The 20303-nt window shown below is 49.9% G+C and overlaps 1 protein-coding gene across 1 annotated transcript in view; it reads right to left on the bottom strand.

The window, feature by feature from the left end:
- Positions 1 to 20303, bottom strand: part of CMIP (c-Maf inducing protein) — a 238680-nt gene that overhangs the window by 47998 nt on the left and 170379 nt on the right. The window contains exons 4-5 of the mRNA XM_019634902.1: positions 6851 to 7012; positions 1387 to 1428 (exon numbers count right to left, since the gene is read on the bottom strand). Of these exons, the coding sequence (XP_019490447.1) occupies positions 1387 to 1428; positions 6851 to 7012 (204 nt within the window). The remainder of the gene's footprint in view (positions 1 to 1386; positions 1429 to 6850; positions 7013 to 20303) is intronic.

Genomic DNA, 20303 nt, shown 5'->3' with positions numbered 1-20303 from the left:
ATACTTGTACTCACATGACAGCAAACATTCGTGAAATTAATTTATTAATAGCATACCAGAGAAAAGTGGAGGTGGGTGATTGGGGGTGCCCAGGCTGATGTCCCCCCCTCTTCCGACCAGAGATGCAACGGGTGCTCAGACTAGAGCACGGGGAAAACCTCTATATTTTTAGCAAACACCCACTGAGTACCTACTATGTGCCAGACACTGTGGTCGGGGCGCCACAGAAGCTGTGGCCTTTACTCTCCGCAATAAGATGCCTCGGACTCGCCTACTTTGATGTCCACAGAGCCCAGCCGGAGATAGGAGGGTGACTCTCTAGACTGGGCTTTCCAGGGCCACATGTGGGCCTTTAAAGCCCTAACTGAGCTCAGAGGGGCACGGTGTCTAGGGTGTTGTCCTTGTTTGGAATGCTACAGCCACGGGATCTCTTGGGCAGATGCCCCAGGTCCTTTCCCAGGCATGCAGGCCTCTGCCTCTCACATCCATTTCACGTTCTGCCTCCCTGCTTCCCATTTCCTTATGCTTTATGATCTAGCAATGCTGAAGCTTCCAGAACAGACCATATTGTTTTAAATTTCTGTGCATGTTTGGTTTCCTTTCTCTGGGGCGCCTTTATTCTGTTTTGCTATCTGGCAAACTTCTATTGATCCTTCAAAACCCAGCTCAGATATCACTGCCTCCGGGAGGCTCCCTGTCTTCTGTCCCAAGTGAGTTTTTCATTCCACTCTCTATACAATCTCATTTGTCTTCCTACAGTTGATGATGCACTTCTTGGGAGCAGGGGCTGTCTTAGTTATCCATGGATTCAAATACCCAGCATAGTCCTTGGCACCAAGTAGGTGCAATTTCATTTTTCTTCTCCCTAGTGAGGGTCACATTTCATAGCTTAAAATCACTCAGGAAGATATTTTACCCCAAAGATGCTTACATCATCGTCAAAACCCAGAACATATCTCATTTTGTGTATCAGAGGGAATTAAATCCAGGTTCTATTTGTGGGTTAATTAGGAGACATGGCCTGGGGCAAAAAGAGAACATTTACCTTTCCACTAATAGGGTTATGCCTCTGAATAAATTATATGGTCTCTGCCATCTCCTGCCTTCAACTCCCTCAGCAGACTCAGGAAGGGGGAGTCGATTAAGACACATTTGCTACAAACCTCAAAGACTCATAATTACAACCCCCCCAACCCCCACAATCAATTGGGGCTCTGAAATGTGCAAAAGCAGGAGGGAGACATGCCTGGCTTGATAGAAAAGACAAAATTGAGCAAGGTCGCCATGCTGGTGGATTACACTGGCGCCTGAAGAATTAACTCCAACTGGGGAAGAACTGTGGGTACTGGGAGGTGGGCAGAGGAAGCGAGATGGCGAGAGACTTACCACAATGATGTTTTCATGCTCCTGGGTAGTCAAGTTTGTGTTCTGAAGGGTGGAACGCAGAAAGCAAACAAAACAAAACCAATAAAACCAATATTAATAAAATGGAACATTTGTATCTCAAAGGTCCACACAGTTTCAAAATGCTTTCAGCCTCTCAGAGAGAGCACTGTTTGTCACTTTTCTTAATTAAACAGATGAGAAGAGCCTCAAAGGCATGGTTGGGGCCGGAGAAAAGGATGGCTTTGGGGCAGGGGGAGCTGTGTTCCAAGTCTGGTTCCCCGCTTGTGAGTTTTGGACGCGCTGGGACTCAGTTTTTTCTTCCATAAATGGGAGGCTGCTGTAAGGGGATGGGGCTTAAATCCGTGGTTGGCCCTTGTCATAACGATGCCACTTGGAAGCCCGAAGACAGGTTCATAATAAAAATGTAAAGAACAGACTTTTAAGTCTTGACTCTGTGCCAGGCGGTCTTTTAGGAGTGACATGCATATTGTCTCAGTGGCTCTCAAACTAGGTTCCCAGGGGACACTAGTGTCCCCTGTGAGTTGGCCCAAGATGTTTTAGCTAAATTCAAATTCTAACAATTAACTTTCAAAAACAGTATTAAACTGAATGAATTAAACTTGTTTAATTCTTGGGTTTCTCCTCCACCCCAATCTGGAATTTTCTTAGACAATTGGTACCTGTACAGCCATCCTGTGAGTATGCAAATGAGGAAAGGGATGAATATGTGATAAATGAGAACTCATGGGAACCCTCAGAAACAGCCACTGTTATCTTTTTTGCTAGTTTCGTGGTGTGTTCTGCTTTCTGTCTTTCTCGGTGGACACAGGCTCTCTTTGGTATCACTTCATATTTCCTAATAGACCCACGCTGGCTGCTTGCTCCCCACTGGACAGCTAACTTGCAAGATCAACTGTTCCTGGGTTCTAGAAAGAGCCCCATGGCACCCACCCCCTACAAAGGTTTCAGGAGTGTGTTGGGGTATCTAACGTGTTTACACCAGCTAAAGCGAAAGAAAAGCGAGTGAGCCATGAATCTGCTTTTGTCTGGCTGCCGGAGGGATGAAGGTGGGCACAGGACCAGGCTTAGCGTCTGAGCTCCACAAGTGTCCAGGTTCCCATGGAGACAGCCTGACCCACGATGCTCAGAATCCAGGAACACTCGGGAGGGTGGTTTTTGGATTCCAACGCCTTTTTCTTTTTGTGGATGTTGGAGTCTGAGCAGTCCATTTATGGCAGATTATTAAACATCAGTCATTTTTCAGCTCAGGGTAGATGAAAGCCTGGCTTTGGTCTTTCTTCCCTCCCGACTGACTATGAGTTTGCTATGCCTCAGGCACTATGTCAGAGCTTTATAATACTCAGCCCACCCATTTCTCCTCTTATGATGGTTCTCTTCTACTATGTCCTACTATTCCTTCGACAGATGAGTTACCTGAGACTCGAAGAGGTGCAGTCACTCCCCCGGGAACACAGCCAATAGTGGTGGAGTGGGGATTTGACCCATCTGTCCTGATTCCAAAGTCTGTATCTCCAACCACTGAGCTATGGTGCTTCACCCACGTGAGTGGAGGTTGCGTCTTTCAGACTGCAGTGGGACCAGCCCGTCCCGCACCACACCTGTGGCACCTTTCCAGAAAGAGGCTTCAGCAAACACAGATGCTGCCTCTTTTGTCCCAGTCACCGGCGGCAGCTCATGCCACTCTGCAGGAAAATGTCTCTCCACCAAGGCCATTTTCAACCCCAGGTTGAAAGCGCTAAGAGCCAGTGCATTAGAGGGAACACTTGAACCCTAAGCTGAGTGGCCACTCTACACAGTCAGCTCAACGAAAGCCCAGGAGGTCAGAAATGCCGGCGTTGCTTGGCCGGTGGATGGATGGCTCTTTCTCAGAGCTGTTCTGCCCCCTAATAGCTAGCTCTTTCCCGTCCCTCCCTTGGGATCCTGCCCACCTTTGGGTCACTTAGGTGATGCCTGGAGCCTCTGAGCCTCTGAGCGAGAGGCCTTGGAAACAACTTGAGTAAAGAGAACGAATCTAGCCCCGTATATTCTAAACAAAACAGGGCAAAAAGGAGAGAGGATTTGTTTATTTTTCCACCCAATCCCCTCTAGACATGCAGCTGAGGGTGCTTAAGGTCAAGATAACAAGACATCACCCGGAACAATAAAAATGTGACCGTTTCTCAAAGGCTCTGTGAGAGTGAGTGAGAGTGAGAGAGAGAGAGAGAGAGAGAGAGAGAGAGAGAGAGAGAGAGAGAGACAGACACACAGACACACAGACAGACAGACACAGTGCTAGGCACGGTTTACGCATTAGAGTGTGGACCCCCAGTCCTAAGAAATGAGTACTAATCTTAGCCTCAGCTCGTGGATGAAAACTGGGCACTGAGAGGTCTAGGAGCCTGTCCAAGGCCAGTTAGCTCCTGAGGGTGGAACTAGGTCTTTCTAACTCCAAACACCTGCTCTTAACCGCTCGCTGTTCTACATAAGCTAGTTTCCCCATCACTAAAAAGTTGCTACCGATTCAGGTTCGTGTCACACCTATGCACAAGAGCAGGAGCGTCACAATGGGACAAACCTGGGTGGGGGACCTGGCCCACCACTTCTCCAAGTGACCCTGGTCAGGCGACTTAATGTCTCAGAGCCTCTGTGACTCTGCACATTTTAATACTTCACTTGCAGGGTCTCTGGGAGAAATGTAAAAAGATCAACTCTGAATGCCTGCCAAAGTGATTGGTCACAGAGCATGTGCTCAAAAAAGCGTGTCACGGGCCAGCCGAGTGGCGTGTTGGTTAAGAGCTGGATGGAGACGCCAGAGGGCCCCTGTTCGGATCCCACATATGAGGGCCAGTGACACTGCCCTCCACAGCTAAGATGCTGAACAACGGCTGAACCTGGAGCTGGGCTGCCGTGAGTCGCTGGTGATGGCATAGGCTGCAGCCCCTGCTGCAGTGGGCTGCCATGGGCTACTGTGTGTAGCCAGCAATCAGTGTGAGCGGCCAGCAGCCGCAGGGAGCGGCCGTCCAGAGGCTGGCGAGTGATCTGCCTCGCCTGGGAAGAGCGCAATGATGGTGCCAACTTGGGCCAGGGAAGCAATGTCCTCCACAACTAGACTGAAGAACAAAAAGACAGCAACTTGTCTGTTCCCCTTCCCCCAATTCCCCAGTAAAAACCTTAAAAAAAAAAAAAAAGTGTGTCACTCAGAGAGGTGTTAAGCCTTACAGGAGGGAGCGTGGCCTGGGCTGTAGTCCCAGCTCTGTCCCTTACCAATGGCTTATCAGTAAAACAGGGCAGTGCTGACCCCTGCCTGACACACAGTAGGTGCACAGCAAATGCAAGCTTCTTCTGTTTTTGGTTTTTGTTTTGTTTTGTTTTGTTTTGCTTAAATGCCTTTGTCTCTCCACTCTAGCACTTGAAGATTAGCTGACTTCGAGACAGTTGATTTAAAGCTGGAGAAGTCATGCAAAGGCCCACAGGCACATGGTCACATGAAACATATCTGAGATGGGAAGGAAATCCTGCCAGAGGTTGGAAACAGTGTCATCTGCCACCTCTGCCATCGTCCTGACGATGAGCTTGACTTAATGATGCTGGGCACTGTGGTCTTGCAGTAAGAACTAGGCAGCCCGAAGGTAGAATTTCCAGCCCCAATGCTTACTTGGCAGGTTGGTATCTCTGTGCCTCAGTTTCCTTATCTGTGAAATGGAGACAGCAAGGCCCACCTCTCAGGGAGAATGTGAGTATTAAATAAGATTCTGTGTGTGTGGCACCCGGCGCCTGCCTGGCATACAGCAGGTGCTTACTGAAAGTCAGCTGCCTTCCTCTTCAGCAGATGAGAAGCCAGTCCCTGCCTGCTTACCAGGCCCCTTCTGCTGCTCAGGGTGGGAAGCCAGACTTGAGGTTGGGAGTATAGCACTCGGTCTCAAATTCTAGACCTTGACCGTCATTCCTTTCAGAGGCTGAGTCCTTCCTCTTTCATGGAACAAAGCTGTTCTCCCATGTGAGGACACATCCTCTGTTCTGCTTGGGACCGTCAGTCACCACAGCCCACTTTCTACCTCTCACACCTGCCTCTTCCCAGGGTGAGGGACCCTCTCTACTCAGCAGACACAGAAGGCCCGGCCAGTTTCCTGGACCGACAGGCAGTGACCAATCGGGGTCTGCAGACAGAGGGCCAGATGTAGGCAGCAGGGAATCGAGAGGAGCTAGGAGCTACCCAGGGTGTCAGAAGAGCAAGGACCACCCCCAGGGGAGGGGGACAGAAGCATCACTCTGGAGACCACACAGTTTAAATCAAGAGTCATCAACTCCACTGGACCCAGGGGGCCAGGCAGGCAAGTAAACGAGAGGTGTATTAGTATCTGTAAAGTGCTTAGACCAGCACCTGGGACAGAGTAAACAGAAGTGTGCTTCCTAGCACCCTCTGGCTCCTAATGACAGCATGACTGTCTGGCCGACGAGGTCTCCCTCGTGTGTCTCCCCTGCCAGAGTGGAAGTTCCGGAAGGGCAGGGGCTTGCTTCATTCAAACGCCAAGGATGGCGCTTGGCACACAGCACACACCCAAAGCGTGGGGCCACCCGGAAAAGCAGATGGCTCAGACGGGTGGCACCAAGCAGCGCCAGCTGCCAAGTGCTGCTGGGTTTTCTGATTGGTTTTAAAGAGAATTTAGAAATTCCCATTTTGTTGTGAAACGTCCCAAAAATCCTGTGTGTTAAAGCATAGCTGTAGGCTATGTGGGGTGATTAAGGCAGAAAGCCATGTTGCTCGGATCGTTGGCGCTGAGGCAGGACAGAGCTGGGGAAAGACGGAGCGGCCAGGGCTACCAGCCCCAGCGCCACGGGGGCAGAACAAGGGCAGTCTGGGGGCTTCCCTGATGTGCTCCCACTTGGGAATGAACTAGAGCAGCGGTTCTCAACCTTTCACAGGGGTCGCCTAAGACCATTGGAAAACACATATTTTCGATGGTCTTAGGAACCGAGACACCACTCCTCTATCTGTCTCCAGGCCCACATGCAGATACACCCACATACGAGTACCCGGCGACTCCTGTGAAAGGGTCGTTCGACACCCAGAGGGGTCGCAACCCACAGGTTGAGAACCGCTGAGCTAGAGAATTCTGAAATCAGCTGCTGTCATCACCACCACCAGCCCAGACAAAGGCCTAAGACCAAGACTCTCCCCCGCCCCTCGTTTTCTATCCTCAGTTCGGTGATGTGGCATGGCAGGGTGGCACAACTCTCCCTTCGTCCCTGCCGCAAGCCCTGGACAGCTCAGGAGCAGAGCTTCTCAACACCCTCGAATCGCTGGGGGGAACCACTCACTTCCTTGGGCATTGGGGAGACAACACAAACCTGAATCCAATTCTGGGACAGGGCTGGTGCTCAGGGAAGGTAAAGTGAAATAACTTAAATGCGGGGAGGGGGAGAGGAAGTGAGGTGCAAAATTAAGCAAGAGAAGGTGTCATACCTCTGAGAGCAGTTTCGAGACGATTTCCAGTGGGGCTTGGTTGATGGAGTCATCTTGCAGGGGGGACGTCAGGGCCATGTCCACCAGAGTTCGGATCTCCTTCAAGACAACTTCCCAACGGCTGGGGTTACTCAGAACTTTCTTATATTTGTAAATCTTTTTCTGGTCAGGAGAGAGAAAGAGACACAAACGTTTTACTAACATACCAAGGGTGGAAGATACAAGATGATCAAAGAATCAGATGCATTAGGATGTAAAAGGCTCCAAGAAACTGTGAGTGGGGACCACTCTCTCCCCATAAGAAACCGACACTGAGAAGGGAAGACTCTTGTCCAAAGTGCATTTGCCAGGCCTCCTGAACATAGAAGAGTAATTTCCACACCGTTTCCAATGACTTTAAAGAAGAATGAAGAGGTTTCTCTTTCAGATCATATCTTCTGCCCAACTGACTCCCTCAGTATTCAAATGCAACAGAGTGGAAACATTCGTGGCTCCACAGAGGGGCTTTCTTTGAGTTGGAAGCTCCATTTCTGCTCATCCCGATCCCTGGAGAGTGGAGTTCAGCTAAGAAACAAGACAGGCTGGGGGCTAGGAATTCAACTCCAGCCAGGCAGGCACCGAGCCCAGAATGGCCCCCAGGAAATGCAAGGCCATTTTCAGCCTCCATCTGGTTTGGAAAATGGGGGCATTCTCACCTTCGCTGAGGCGCTACTTCTGAAGCTGGAGAGAGAGCAACTGGGGCAAGCAAGGGCTGCTGCCTCCCTCGATGTAAGGCAGTTAGTTCCGCCTCTCTGACATCATGGAAACAGGAGCCCTGGGAAGGCGGAGGTCCCAGCCAAATGTTCCTTCCCGGCTCTGCGACTGCCCCCACTCCCCACCCCCACCCCACACACACATAAACACTGCTGCCCCAGCTTGCTGGGGAGCCTCTTTCTAACTGGATGAACTCCTTCATTAAGTGCACTGCTCCATGGGGAAAACCTAATTTTAGTGTCATTGTGCCAGCGGCCAGCTGGGGTGACATGTCACAATCTCTGAGCCAAAATATGAATGAGGGAAGAAGAAAGGAAGAGATCAGGGTCCCCCACTGGCCCTTGAGGCCCCCAAGGTCTCCCAACCACTTAGCTTCTGAGGTAAGAATTACAAAGTGGTCTTGGAACCCAGTGCCTCAAAGGAAGTATGTGGGGGGACACAGTCCATGTCAAACTGAGTAGTTCATCGTGCTGAGTGAGGCACCATGGTGGAATGGGTGGTGGAATCCAGGGTCAGACAGACCCGGCTCTTCCTATAAAGTACTGTGCCTGCTGCGCCTCAGTTTCCTCTTTTGTACACTGGGCATGAAAATGCCTTGCAGCCTCTTCCAATACGTAATCTTTATAAATCCTGGACCCACGTGGTCCAGTCTCTGTGTGGAGTTATATTCGAAAGCATAGTCCAAATAGAACAGCCACCAGGAACAAAAAGGGGAACCCAGATATTTAACTAGTCTCTTTGGAACAACTTTAAAAGGATGAAATGTGCAACGCACAGCAATACAAAGAGTATTCCATTTTGCTTTTCCATTTTTTTTAACATTCCATGATTTTCTGGAGCCTCTTACTTGCTAATCATACCCCTATCACTACCCCGTCACCCACATAGTTAACTCACACCAAAGTTTATTTCCTCCTCATTCTCCCAGATCTTTCTTGTGTAAATCGATTTAACTTGTCTCTCCCTACACACACATTCATTGTCCCTCTCCCTCTCCCGCCCCCCCTCTCTCCTCTGCTTGTTGTTCATCCATTCCCCATCAAAAACTAGAAAGGGACAAGTCCTCTCAGAGGTCCAGCAGGACAGAGGAAACAAACCACTGAAGTGAAGATAGCATAGTTTTCATCAGGCTGGGGAGAGGAAAAGACCAGAAATTTTTCCTGTCAATCATTTTGGATCTGATAAGGGCTTGAAGAAATGTGTGGCAAGCTCTGTGGGGGGTGGGTGTTTAGTGAATAGTGAATGTGCTGTTGATGAGGATGATGGTGACAATGAGCATTTGCTGAACTCCATGACGTTAGTGACAAGACACACCCAGTTCTCTGAGGCTTCCCTGGGACTGTACCCAGCCTCGGTCCTAGTTCCCATCAGCCAAGCCTCCCTGCCCAGAGCTGTGAGCCAGGAGGCTGCCTTACCCTGCACTGCTGGGTCTGTGCAAACACTGTGCCTGAAACCTAACGTCGTGGAGACACTTCCCAAGGCAAGAACCCAGTCCATCCCAGGAGATGAATGCGCCTTTGAGTCCTGGACACTGGTTTTGTTCCATACCCAGAGAATGGCTTAATTTTTAAATGACCATGAAATGATCACAGAAACTTGCCATATATTAAGCCCCAAAGAAAACTGCAACGCCCATGCACACCCATTCCTTCCCACAGTAGATTCTACACTGGAATACAGTCTGGGCTTTAAGGGCCTTCTCGCCTGATCAGCTGCAAGTTATTTACCTTTCAAAGAACAATGACTTCATTTTTGTGTGTGTGAAAATGATGCATGCTCATTGTAAGAAATTTAAACCATGCTGAAAAGCACAAAGAAAAGGATAAATGGAAGAAGAAGAGAAAAGCCTCAAAAATCCCACAGCCTAGAAATAGCCATCATTAATCTTTGGTGAACACTGCTCCAGCCAACCCTCATTTAAACTTTGCTGAATACAACCAGCCATGGGTGAGCAGCCATGGGTACAGTCCCCCGCTGTCTACACTCAGACATCATTAGGACTCTGGGGCAGCAAGACCCTGGCAGAAGGGCCCCATTGGTGCCACCAGCCCCTACGCAGCTTTCATCCCTTCCCTTCATGGGCGGGCCCAGCCTTGGCGCTCACCGACACAGCGCCCCCTGTAGGGTGGGGAGGACAGCTGCTCTCCCTCGAGCACAGGAACCCTGCTTAAGAGGTATCCACAGGACAGTGTCACAGAGGCTGCATTCAAAACCAGAAGGTCCCACAGTCTGGGGAATATAATCAATAATGTTGTAAATATTTTTTAGGGGGCCAGATGGACTCATGTCTTGTTAGGGAGACCACTTCATAGTCGGTGTAGAGGCCTGACCACCACACTGTATATCTGAAGCTGATGTTGAATAATAATGTATGTCAACTATAATTATATATACATATAGTCACGAGACATGGAGTAGAGTGTGGGAATGGAGTCAATGGAATTGTAACAGATAAGTATGATATCGGGGGTGGGAGGGCAGTAGATGGGGGTGGGGTGTTTTTACTTTGCGAAGGGTAAAAACAATTGCATTGTTCTGTACACCTGAAACTAACAATAAAAAAAATAATAATAATAAAAACTTTCAATAAACCTTCTCTACCATTGGAAAAACAACAACAACCAAAAAAAACAAAACCAGAAGGTCCCAGGGGCTGTAACAAGGGCTAACACTTACTGGACAAGTACTATGCACCAAGCACTGCCGGGCACTTATGGGCATCGTCTCATTCCATCCTCACAGTCACCCCAGGAGCTGAAGACCCGCCACAGGCTAAGCAGCCCTGGGAGCAGACCTAAGACAAGGACCTGAGTACAAGCGGTTTATGTATTTGAGAGGAGCCGGAGGACACATCAGTGCGTGGTGGGGAATGAAGACTGGGAATAGGAGGTGGTAAATTAACAGGGCATCATCAAGTATTACGACTGGACGACTGGCAACATGAGCCACTGTGGGAATGGGTGCGGCACGCTACAGGGGACTCGCGGGGACACTGCAGATCACACCTTAGAGCTGGCCCATCCAAGGAGCGAGGAAGCTGTGGCATTTACCCACCAACTTCCTGAACACTCCGGCACCTCTGGCTGCCCTGTGCCCAGGCCAAAGTGCTCCCACGGCCAGGAACTCACATGCCCCCCGGGAAGCACACATGGACACAGTGAGCAGCCTTCAGAGACGAGGGTGCTGAGAAGGTGGGGCGCCTGCCACTTCTGCCATAGGACTCTAGTATCCTGTCTACACAGCTGGGGAGGTGACATGACTTGAGAGGTCACGCAGCTACAAGCGGCCATTCAAGGGTCAAAGCTGGCTCTGGTCAAGTCCAGAGGTCCCTCTCTTTCTATCACATCAATCAGGGCCAGCACCGATGATGGACAGGAAGGAGATTCACCAAGAGGCACTGTAAAGACGGGGCTGAGAACGCTTGGTGGCCTGGGGTGAAGGCCAGGACAACTCCACAGGCTCTCAGAGCCGGGGTCCAGGTGACCAGGGGTTGGAGGAGCCACGGGAGGGGCTGGTGGGAGCTGCAGGTGGACAGTGTGGCCGTGACATCGTGGTCATGGAGTGTGGGTAGGCCATGGGTTCCCAGAAGAGGCTTTGAGCTCTGGGACAGGGCAGCCACAGGCAGAGGGAGGCCTGTCCAGGACCGCAGGGGCCTCGTCACTCTGCCTTGGGTGACAAATTAGCAGGTTTCATCCCAGGAACTCTGGTGAGCCCATCTGGTGATGAATCGCAGTGGGACTGAAATGGGGGTACTTCTGGAACCCTGACTGCCAGGCTCCCAGGAGCCCGGCCCTTGGCTTTGCGGTATGGTCCGCCTACCGAGCCCACTTCACCAGGAGAGGTGGGTGACCTCTTGCATGTCTGGAGCGGATGAGCTGCTGGAATCCTTTGATGGGGGCCTTCACACTATCTCCCTGCTTGTTTTTGTGCAAAGGAAGCCAAGCACACCCACTATGATGTGCCAAGCATTACTATGTCTTTCAGTTTTTTAAGCGTGGTGAAAAAAAAAATGCCACAGTAATCAAATGTGGCCCCAAAAGCCCCAAACATTTACCATCTGGCCCTTCAGAGAAAAAGTTTGCCAACCCCTTGCTGAAACGGTCAAACCCCAGCCCAGCAGTAAATGCATAATGCTGCTAACACCACGAGCTACCAGGGACACGCAGGTTCAAACCACAAAGAGACACCACTTCACACCCACCAGTCTGGCTGTAAGCAAAAAGACCGACGCTACCAAGTGTTGGTGAGGATGTGGAGAAGCCGGCACCTTGTGCATAGCTGGCGGGACTGTGAATTAGTACGGTATCATGAGGAAACAGTTCAGCAGTTGCTTAAGACATTAAACATAAATGTATCATGACCCAGCAATTCTGTCCCTAGAAATCTACTCAAGAGAACTAAAAACAGACTCTACATAAAGGCATGTACACGAGTGTCCACAGTGGCACTGTTCATAATAGCCCCAAACTGGAAATGACCCACATGTCTATCACCTGATGAATGAATATGCCAGACAATGGTCTACCCAGACAATGGAATAGCATCTGGCGGTAAAAAGGATGGAACTACTCAGGCATGCTACAATATGGATGAACCTAACAAATATTATGCTGAGTGAAAGAAGACAGATGCAAAAGACATATTGTATGACTCCTTTTATATGAAATGTCTGAAAACGCAAATTTATAGAGACAGAAAGTGGAACAGTCATTGTCTGGGGATGGTGGGTGGCAACGGGGATTAGACTGCAAACAGACTAGCGGGCATCTTTGAGGATGATGGAACTATTTTAAAATGGAATTGTAGGGATGGTTGCACATCTCTATAAATTTACTAAAGTCACTGAGTCATAGACTTAAAATAGGTGAATTTTATTGTATGTAAATTATAACTCAATTAAGGTGTTTAAAGAACATCCTAACCTGGGCAGGCAGAGGAGGACATCACACAAAGCCAGAGGCAGTATGGCTTAGGGGTTAAGCACTCAGGCTTTTGTCATCAACAGACTTCAGTTCAACTCTAAGCTTTACTTCGTCCATCATCCATCCATCCATTCATCCATCCATCCATCATCCATCATCCATCCATCTATCCAACCAATCATACAACAGAAATTACTGGCAGCCATCTACTACGATGTGCCAAGCACTGTGTGAAGAGCTAAGGTGAGCAAAGCAGACAGGCCCCAGGGTTCATGGAACTTACAGTCTATTACTTGCACCCTACTTTCCTCATCTGCAGTGTGGGATGAAAATAACTACTGTCGAAAGGATGTTGTGGCTATTCCATGAGATAATATACAGAGAGTGCCAAAAACATGTATACACATTTTAAGAAAGAAAAAAAACTATTAAAATTGTAATACTCAATATATACCAATAACAAAAGATGAATACAAGTCACGTTTGACTTCTGCAATTACGAGAGGTGCTCAAAGTGGTTACCATCAGCGGCCAGACACTTGTGATTATGGCGAACTACTGCTTGAGCAACGCTGACCAAAGTGTTCACTTGTCTACATTTTGGCACCCCCGGTATATAAAGCATCAAGCACCAATCCTGGCTACACAGCAGTTCTCATTCTTATCACCTACCAAGTCCTGGGAGTGAGTGGTCCAGAGCAGGCAGGACTTAGGAGGGATCCCGGCATCCGTGACTAAGCCCTGCCAGCTCCTGAGACAACAGAGCCAGCAGGAAGAGCCTCCTGCCTCCCAGGAGGAAGAGCCAGTCACTCTACGGCAGTCCTCACCCTCTCCTTGTCAGGGAGGGGACGTTACCTGAGCAACATCCGCCATCTCTCCAGCAACTGCTCCCACAGCCGAGGCAACCACAGACGCCCAGGTTCTCTGGCCTGGGAAAGCAGAAACTGTTGGCTCCTCTGAGGGAGGGGATACGGGCTGTCACTGAGAATATGCCCCTCGCCAGAAGGGGCGTGGCTCAGAATGAGCTCGAAGCACTGCCTCCCAGCAATAGGGCTGCTGCTCTGCCACTTGCCACAGCCTCCGAGGCTCAGGCTCACACAAGCGCATGCTCCCCACCACCTGTCATTCAAGGAGAGGCTGCATGGCGCACCTAAAGCCACTAGAAAAACGATTCAGGGAGGAACCTGACTGGCTTTTAGAAGTTCTTTTCAGTGGAGGTCTCAAAGCTGTGCTGCCCAGCAGGAAAGCCGCGAGCTCCATGTGGCTACTTAAATTTATCTTCATTAAAATAAAACAACTAAAACTTGAGTGCCTTGGTCCCACTAGCCACATTGCAGCAGCTCTATAGCCATATGTGACTAGTGTCTGCCATACTGGATGGTGCAAATAGAGAGCATTTTCGTCACCACAAAGTGCTGTCCTCAAGTCTTGGAGTCCCCTGTCACCATGCCCCCAGAGGGCCGGCACCGTGCTCGTTGCCTCTCCCCATCACTCGGGTAGTGCTTATTTGCCAGGACCAGAATGTGAGTGCCACCCTGACCACCTGCCCGGCCACTCCGGCTTTCCCTCCAGGTCTACAGGCTGCTGTACGCAATGACCTTTGCACATGCAGGGAGAATGACTGGTTGGGTGACTTCTCCGGCTTCCCTGATTCCTACTCAGGGCCCTTTGACCTCCTCATTCATTCCTTCAGGACTCGCTGGGGCTGTGGATGCCGACATGTGCTGGGTAACTCACCATCCCTATCGAGCCAGTGTGTTTCCGGGGGCCCTGACGCTTGGGTAGGTGGGGGTAGAAGGAGAGAGGCGTTTTTGGCCTCTTCTTTAGTATTCCAGAACAGCTTCCCTAAATCCTTTTAGCATCAAAGACCACTTTGCCTTCTGATACAACCCAGGCCTATGACTGGCCCATGGGTGTCACCCCCAAACTGCCCTTGAGCATCAACCTTAGACCAGCTCATAACCTCTCAGCTCACCTTGTGGCCTCTGCACAGAGACCCTACTTTAACCAATATAATTACTCAACTGTTACCTGCTGGCCTTACCAATTGACAGATGGATTATTCAGATTACCCTCCGCGGACTCAAGATAAGTGTAGGGACACCTGCTCTGGGAATTGGCTCTACCAAGGAGAAGGGAGTGGAGGAAACAGCACAAAATGAGACACAGCTTAGTTCTGGTCGTCCCTGTCAGCTGAAAGGTAAGGCACAGCTCAAGTCATTCTAACGAAGCCACCAATTACAGCAATATTGACTACCACTCATCCACTGCTTGCTGTTCCAGGGACAACCATAATGGATTGTGACAAGTGACACAAGGGCATAATTGTCAGCACTTTTGGAGGGTTCTCCACAGGCTGGGCACTCTGTATAAAGTAATTTTCTTAATCTTTACAACTCCTCAGTGAGGTGAGTGATACAATTAGCCCCATTTTACAGGTGAGAAAACCGAGGCTGAGAGAGGTTAACTCATGTAGCAAGTAAGAGCCAGAGCTGGAATGAGGACCCAGGTCTAGCTCTGGATCCTGAGCACCCAACCAGGCCACTCTGACAGGCACACCTGAGTGCTTTCTCTCTCAATCAATGCTGCCGCCTGCTGCCGAAACAGACGAGAAGTCCGTTAAACTGGAGCGTGGAGCTGGCTATCCAATGACAGTTACAGGCTGGCTGCAGCTGGGCATCCAGCTGATACCTACCTGGAAAGCTGGGTCCTGAAGAGACGGGCAATTTGCTTGAAAGAGGGGAAAGAGCCTGAGCACGCGGCCCCTTAAGTGCCCACCAGAGGCGGTCTCACCGCAGTCATTACTGCTTCCAAGGAAACAGCAGGAACACGGGCACAGTGTCCTGCTCATCGTCTCTAGGGCATCGGCTGGTTGCCTGGGCAACTGTGCATCTGGCTGGTGAGATGAACTGGCCTTGGTGCCAGGCTCTCAGCTGGGTACCACATCTTACCTGGCACTTAGGGCCTGCTGCACCCTTGGCAAAATCCAATTCTCACATGCAGCTGTTTGACCACATTTAAAAAACTGTCTATGGCCCTTTTCCTCACTGATCTCTGGGCTCCTTGGAGCCGCGTTTGTTTCTTTACTGTTTTGGGCGATGACTGAAACCACTTAGGGCACACGGAGGGTGCTCTCAGTGTTTGTAAAAGGGAGGAGCATAAAAGTCAGAAGGAATAGCTAATTTGTATGGGGTGCTTCTGCTGTGCCAGGCACTGCACCGATTCCTTTAACCCTTCCCTTCCCATGCTCCTCAAACGCTCCTGTGCACAGAACTACCTGGGGAGCTGGGGGGGGGGAGGGGGCAGATTCCAACTCAGCATCTGGGGGGGCTTGCGAGTCTGCAGTTTTATGGAGCTTCCGAACCCTAATCTCCTCCCTACGAGGCGGGCATACTCACTCTGTCCCCATGATACACAGGAGAAGGGGGCACTGAGGGATTAGTACCTTGCCTGAGGTCACACAGCTGGTGTTGTGGGTTAAACTATATCCCCCAAAATGATACGTTCAAGTCCTAAAATCTGGTATCTGTGGATGTGACCTCATTTGGAAACAGGTCTTTGCAGATGCCATCAAGTTATGATGAGGTCCTGCTGGATGAGGGTGGGCCCTGAATCTAACCACTGGTGTCCTTCTAAAAAGGCCATGTGAAGACACACTCATATGCAAGGGAGAGGCCCATGCGAAGATGGAGGCAGAGACTGGAGTGATGCATCTACAGGCCAAGGAACGCCAAGGTTTGTAGGAGCCACCAGAAGCTGGGAGAGGCAAGAAAAAAGAGCCTCCCGTAGTCTCTGGAGGGAGCATGGCCCTGCTGACACCTTGGTGTTGGACTTCTGGCCCCAAAACTGGGAGATAATAAGTTTTTGTTGTGTTAATGGCACTTTGCTACATACAGCAGCCACAGGAACCTCACACAGTGGTGAGCCGCAAAGGATGACGGACCCCAGAAAACCTGGCTCCCAATCGCTCTGCTGTTCTGCTCCTGCCACGCGAGCTGACCCTTCCAACCCTTTTATTTTGTGATGGTGGCAGCCCTCTAGGACTTTGGGTGAGAGGGCACTGGCATCCAGGTGCCCCCACTCTCAGCAGCCTCTCCCAGCTTATCCAGTTTGGAATTTGTTGAGTTTTGTCTTGGGGGCATGGGAGGGGGGCGGGGGTGGTGGAATGGTGGGGGGGAAGACTTGACAACACCCAGCACCCATCTCTTTCTTGCTCCCTCAGGGGGTGGAAATGGTGGTGTCCACTTACATGCTTATAACTGCAACAAATAAGCCTTCGGTCATTTGCTGCCTCAGGAAAGACCTGGTGGGGATGCCTGCACACTTGGACACCTGTACCACCAGTGACATCGGGAGGAACAACCTGGTCACCCAGAGGAGCTACAGGGGGACCGCCCAGGAGAATTTAGGCAGGATGTCAGCGCAGGGCTTGCTTAGGGTCCTTGGCAAAGAGGGGTCATGAGATAGACCCCTGCTGAGAGCAAACAAGAGCTCCCTTTCCTTTTATGGGGGTCACATAATAGCCAGCAGCAACCCCCATCCTGCCAGCTGACAGCCCAGGGCTTCCTACAGCCAGCACTGAGTTAGGCACTCAGCCCAAAACAACGATTTCGGGGTTCTCAATCCTGACTACATATCAAAACCACTTAGGGGGGCTTACCAACATTCCAGTAACAGAGTCCAACCCCAGGCCAATCTCATCAGGCGGGTGTTGGGGGCAGGGTAGAGGCCAGGTGTCCGGGGGCTTTTTTTTTAATGATTTTTATTGGGGATTGGGGGATGGGAACAGTGCTGGGGAATTGGGGGAAGGGGAACAGACAAGTTGTTGTCTTTTTGTTCTTCAGTCTAGTTGTGGAGGACATTGCTTCACTGGCCCAAGTTGGCACCATCATTGTGCTCTTCCCGGGCGAGGCAGATCAGTCGCCGGCTTCTGGACGGCCACTCCTGGCGGCTTAAGGGTCACTCATGCTAGCTGCTGGCTACACACGGTAGCCCATGGCAACCCACTGCAGCAGGGGCTGCAGCCTACACCGTCGCCGGCGACTCACGGCAACCCAGCTCCAGGTTGAGCTGTTGTTCAGCATCTTAGCTGCAGAGGGCAGCATCACTGGCCCTCACATGTGGGATCCGAACCGGGGCCCTCTGGCATCCCAAGCCAGCTCTTAACCAACGCGCCACTCGGCCGGCATTCCGGGGGCTTTTTTTGGAACTGGTATATTTTAAAGTAAGTTTAAACACCAATGTGCATAGCAACATTATTCATAAGAGCCAAGAGGGGGAAGGAACTCAAATATCCACCGATGAACGAATGGATGAACAGGTGTGGTCTATCCATGCAATGAAGTATTATACAGCCATGAAAAGAAAGGAAATTCTGATGCGTGCTAACAACATGGATGAACCTGGAGGACACTATGCTAAGTGAAATGAAATAAGCCCATCACAAAAAGACAAATACTGATGACTCCACTTAGATGAGGGGCCGAGAGTGGTCAGATTCACAGACACAGAAAGTGGGAGGGTGGGTGCCAGGAGCTGGGGGAATGGACATGGGGAGTCAGTGTTTAATGGGGACAGAGTTCCAGTTTGGAAAGATGAAAAAATTCTCGGGATGATGATGGTGGTGGTTGCACAACAATGTGAATGTACTTAATGCTACTTAAAGTGGTTAAAATGATAAATTTCATGTTATGTATATTTTACCACATTAAATGAAGTGTATTTAAAATCCAAAGGCGATTCCAGAGTGCAGCCAGGGGTCAGTACAGCTGGTCCAGTTTAAGGGGGCAGGTGTGACCCCCCCCCATTTAAGATGAGGAGACCGTGATACAGAGAGGGACAGTAACATACTCTGGCTCAAAGCCATCTGTCTGATCCAGGACCCCCCTCAGGGTCACCCCATCGTCCCGAGTCATGCGCAATGAAGAGATCCTGAGCTGCACACACACGTACAGCCCTGGACCTGCTCTCAGCATCTGGAAATGCTCTCCTGTCTCCACGTGGCTCTAACCCTAGGCAGGCCCATTTCTCCCAGAAGACCCCTGCTATGGCATACCATGGACGGTGCCCAGGGTGGGGCTGCACGTGCCTTCCAGCCTGGCCAAAGCACTCAAAGTAGGCTGGCAGGCTCTCAGTCCTACGCTCAGCACACCCGACGCTACATTCTCACCGTCCTCTGCTCACTTGCCTCCCCCACCAGCCTGTCAACTTCTGGGAACACAGAAGCTCAAGCGAGGCCGTTTGGGCTTTCAAGTGTGTGCAGTATAATCAACCAAGAGCGCGGCACATCGGCATTCGAATTTCTGTTCTGCTACTTATAAGCTGTGCAGCCTCAGCCTCAGGCAAATGATAGCACCTCTCTGAACCTCAGATTCCCCATCTGTAAAATGGGATAGTGGTAGCACCTGTCTCTCGCAGCTGTTGGGTTAAATGTGATGATTTCACGCTGAATACCCTGCACTTCGTAGGTGCTCAATAAATGGTAGCTACTGAATTCAGTAGGACATTGATTAAAGACAGTTAATCTTTGAGAAAACATAAGGGTGACTACAGACCTCCTAAAATGCCCACCGACAGGGAAATGCTTGACGAAACCATGGCCCATGTGCACTGTATAATACTAGGGAGCAATGAAAAAGAATGAAGGAGAGCTAAAAGATCTGCCATAGATTCCATCCCCACGGAACACTAAGTGTAGAAGTAAAAACCACACACGTGCATATGTGCACATATCTGTTTACACGCATGTACTGCACATGTATGGATCTAACACACAGGGCGGGGGGTAGGCAGGACATGTGTCAGGCTGACGACAGCTGTCTTCCTCAGAGAGGGACATGGCTTAAGAGAAGACTGCAGAGGTGGCAAGGACAAGCTTCAGCTTTATCTATAATGTTTCAAATTGTTGCAGGAAGCCATATCCATGTATCACACATTTAATAAAAAAGAAACACAGAAACAAATCCCCAGAGATTTCAGAAACTGGGATCATGGAAGTAGTATTCCACAGAATTCTCAGATTGGTGAGAATCCCACATTCTTAGAAAGAGCTGGAAGGCATCTGAGATTCTGTTATTTTTTACTTTTCAGTGCTCTAATAGATTGCCTGGTTTTTTAATTAATATATGTTCACTGATAAACTAGAATCGTACGGAACAGTGTTAGGGAAGAGAGTAAAGAGTACAAGAACTCAATCATGTGGCTCATGACCTGCACATTGTATGCTGGTGACCACTGTTCCATGGATTCTCTTTCTGTGCATGAGTGCTCACGCATGCACGCACGCAGGCGCGCGCGCACACACACACACACCAGTATAAAAGTGTACATACATTTAGCCCATATCATACATGTTGGCTTTTTTTCAACCTCACCTCTGCCGCCCCACTTCACCTCCCCCACCCCTGCAAGCCCGAATCCATGCTAACACCATGATATATATCAGAGTTTGGCAAACGATTTCTGTAAAGGGCCAGCCAGTAGTAAATATTCCAGGCTTTCCCGGCCACACTCTGCTGTTGTAGCCTGGAATGGCTGGGATTGTGTACTCATAAAACACACTTATTTAGAAAAATAGACGGTGGACCAGATAGTGTGCTGCCCCCTGGTATAATCAGTTCAGATCTTTCTCCATGGTCACATATAATCCAATGCAAATACAGAGAGAGATTTATGATGGTCCTCCATTTTTATTCTTCATTTTGTATTACCGAAAGGGCATTACGTTATACCTAGGTCTATTTTGCTTTTTCTAACACCTGGTGAAGTTGCTCCATCAT

The sequence above is a fragment of the Hipposideros armiger genome, unplaced genomic scaffold (assembly GCF_001890085.2).
Source record: "Hipposideros armiger isolate ML-2016 unplaced genomic scaffold, ASM189008v1 scaffold_19, whole genome shotgun sequence".
Lineage (NCBI taxonomy): Eukaryota > Metazoa > Chordata > Mammalia > Chiroptera > Hipposideridae > Hipposideros > Hipposideros armiger.
The sequence above is the reverse complement of the archived record's forward strand: the minus strand, read 5'-3'. Positions and strand labels throughout refer to the sequence as shown.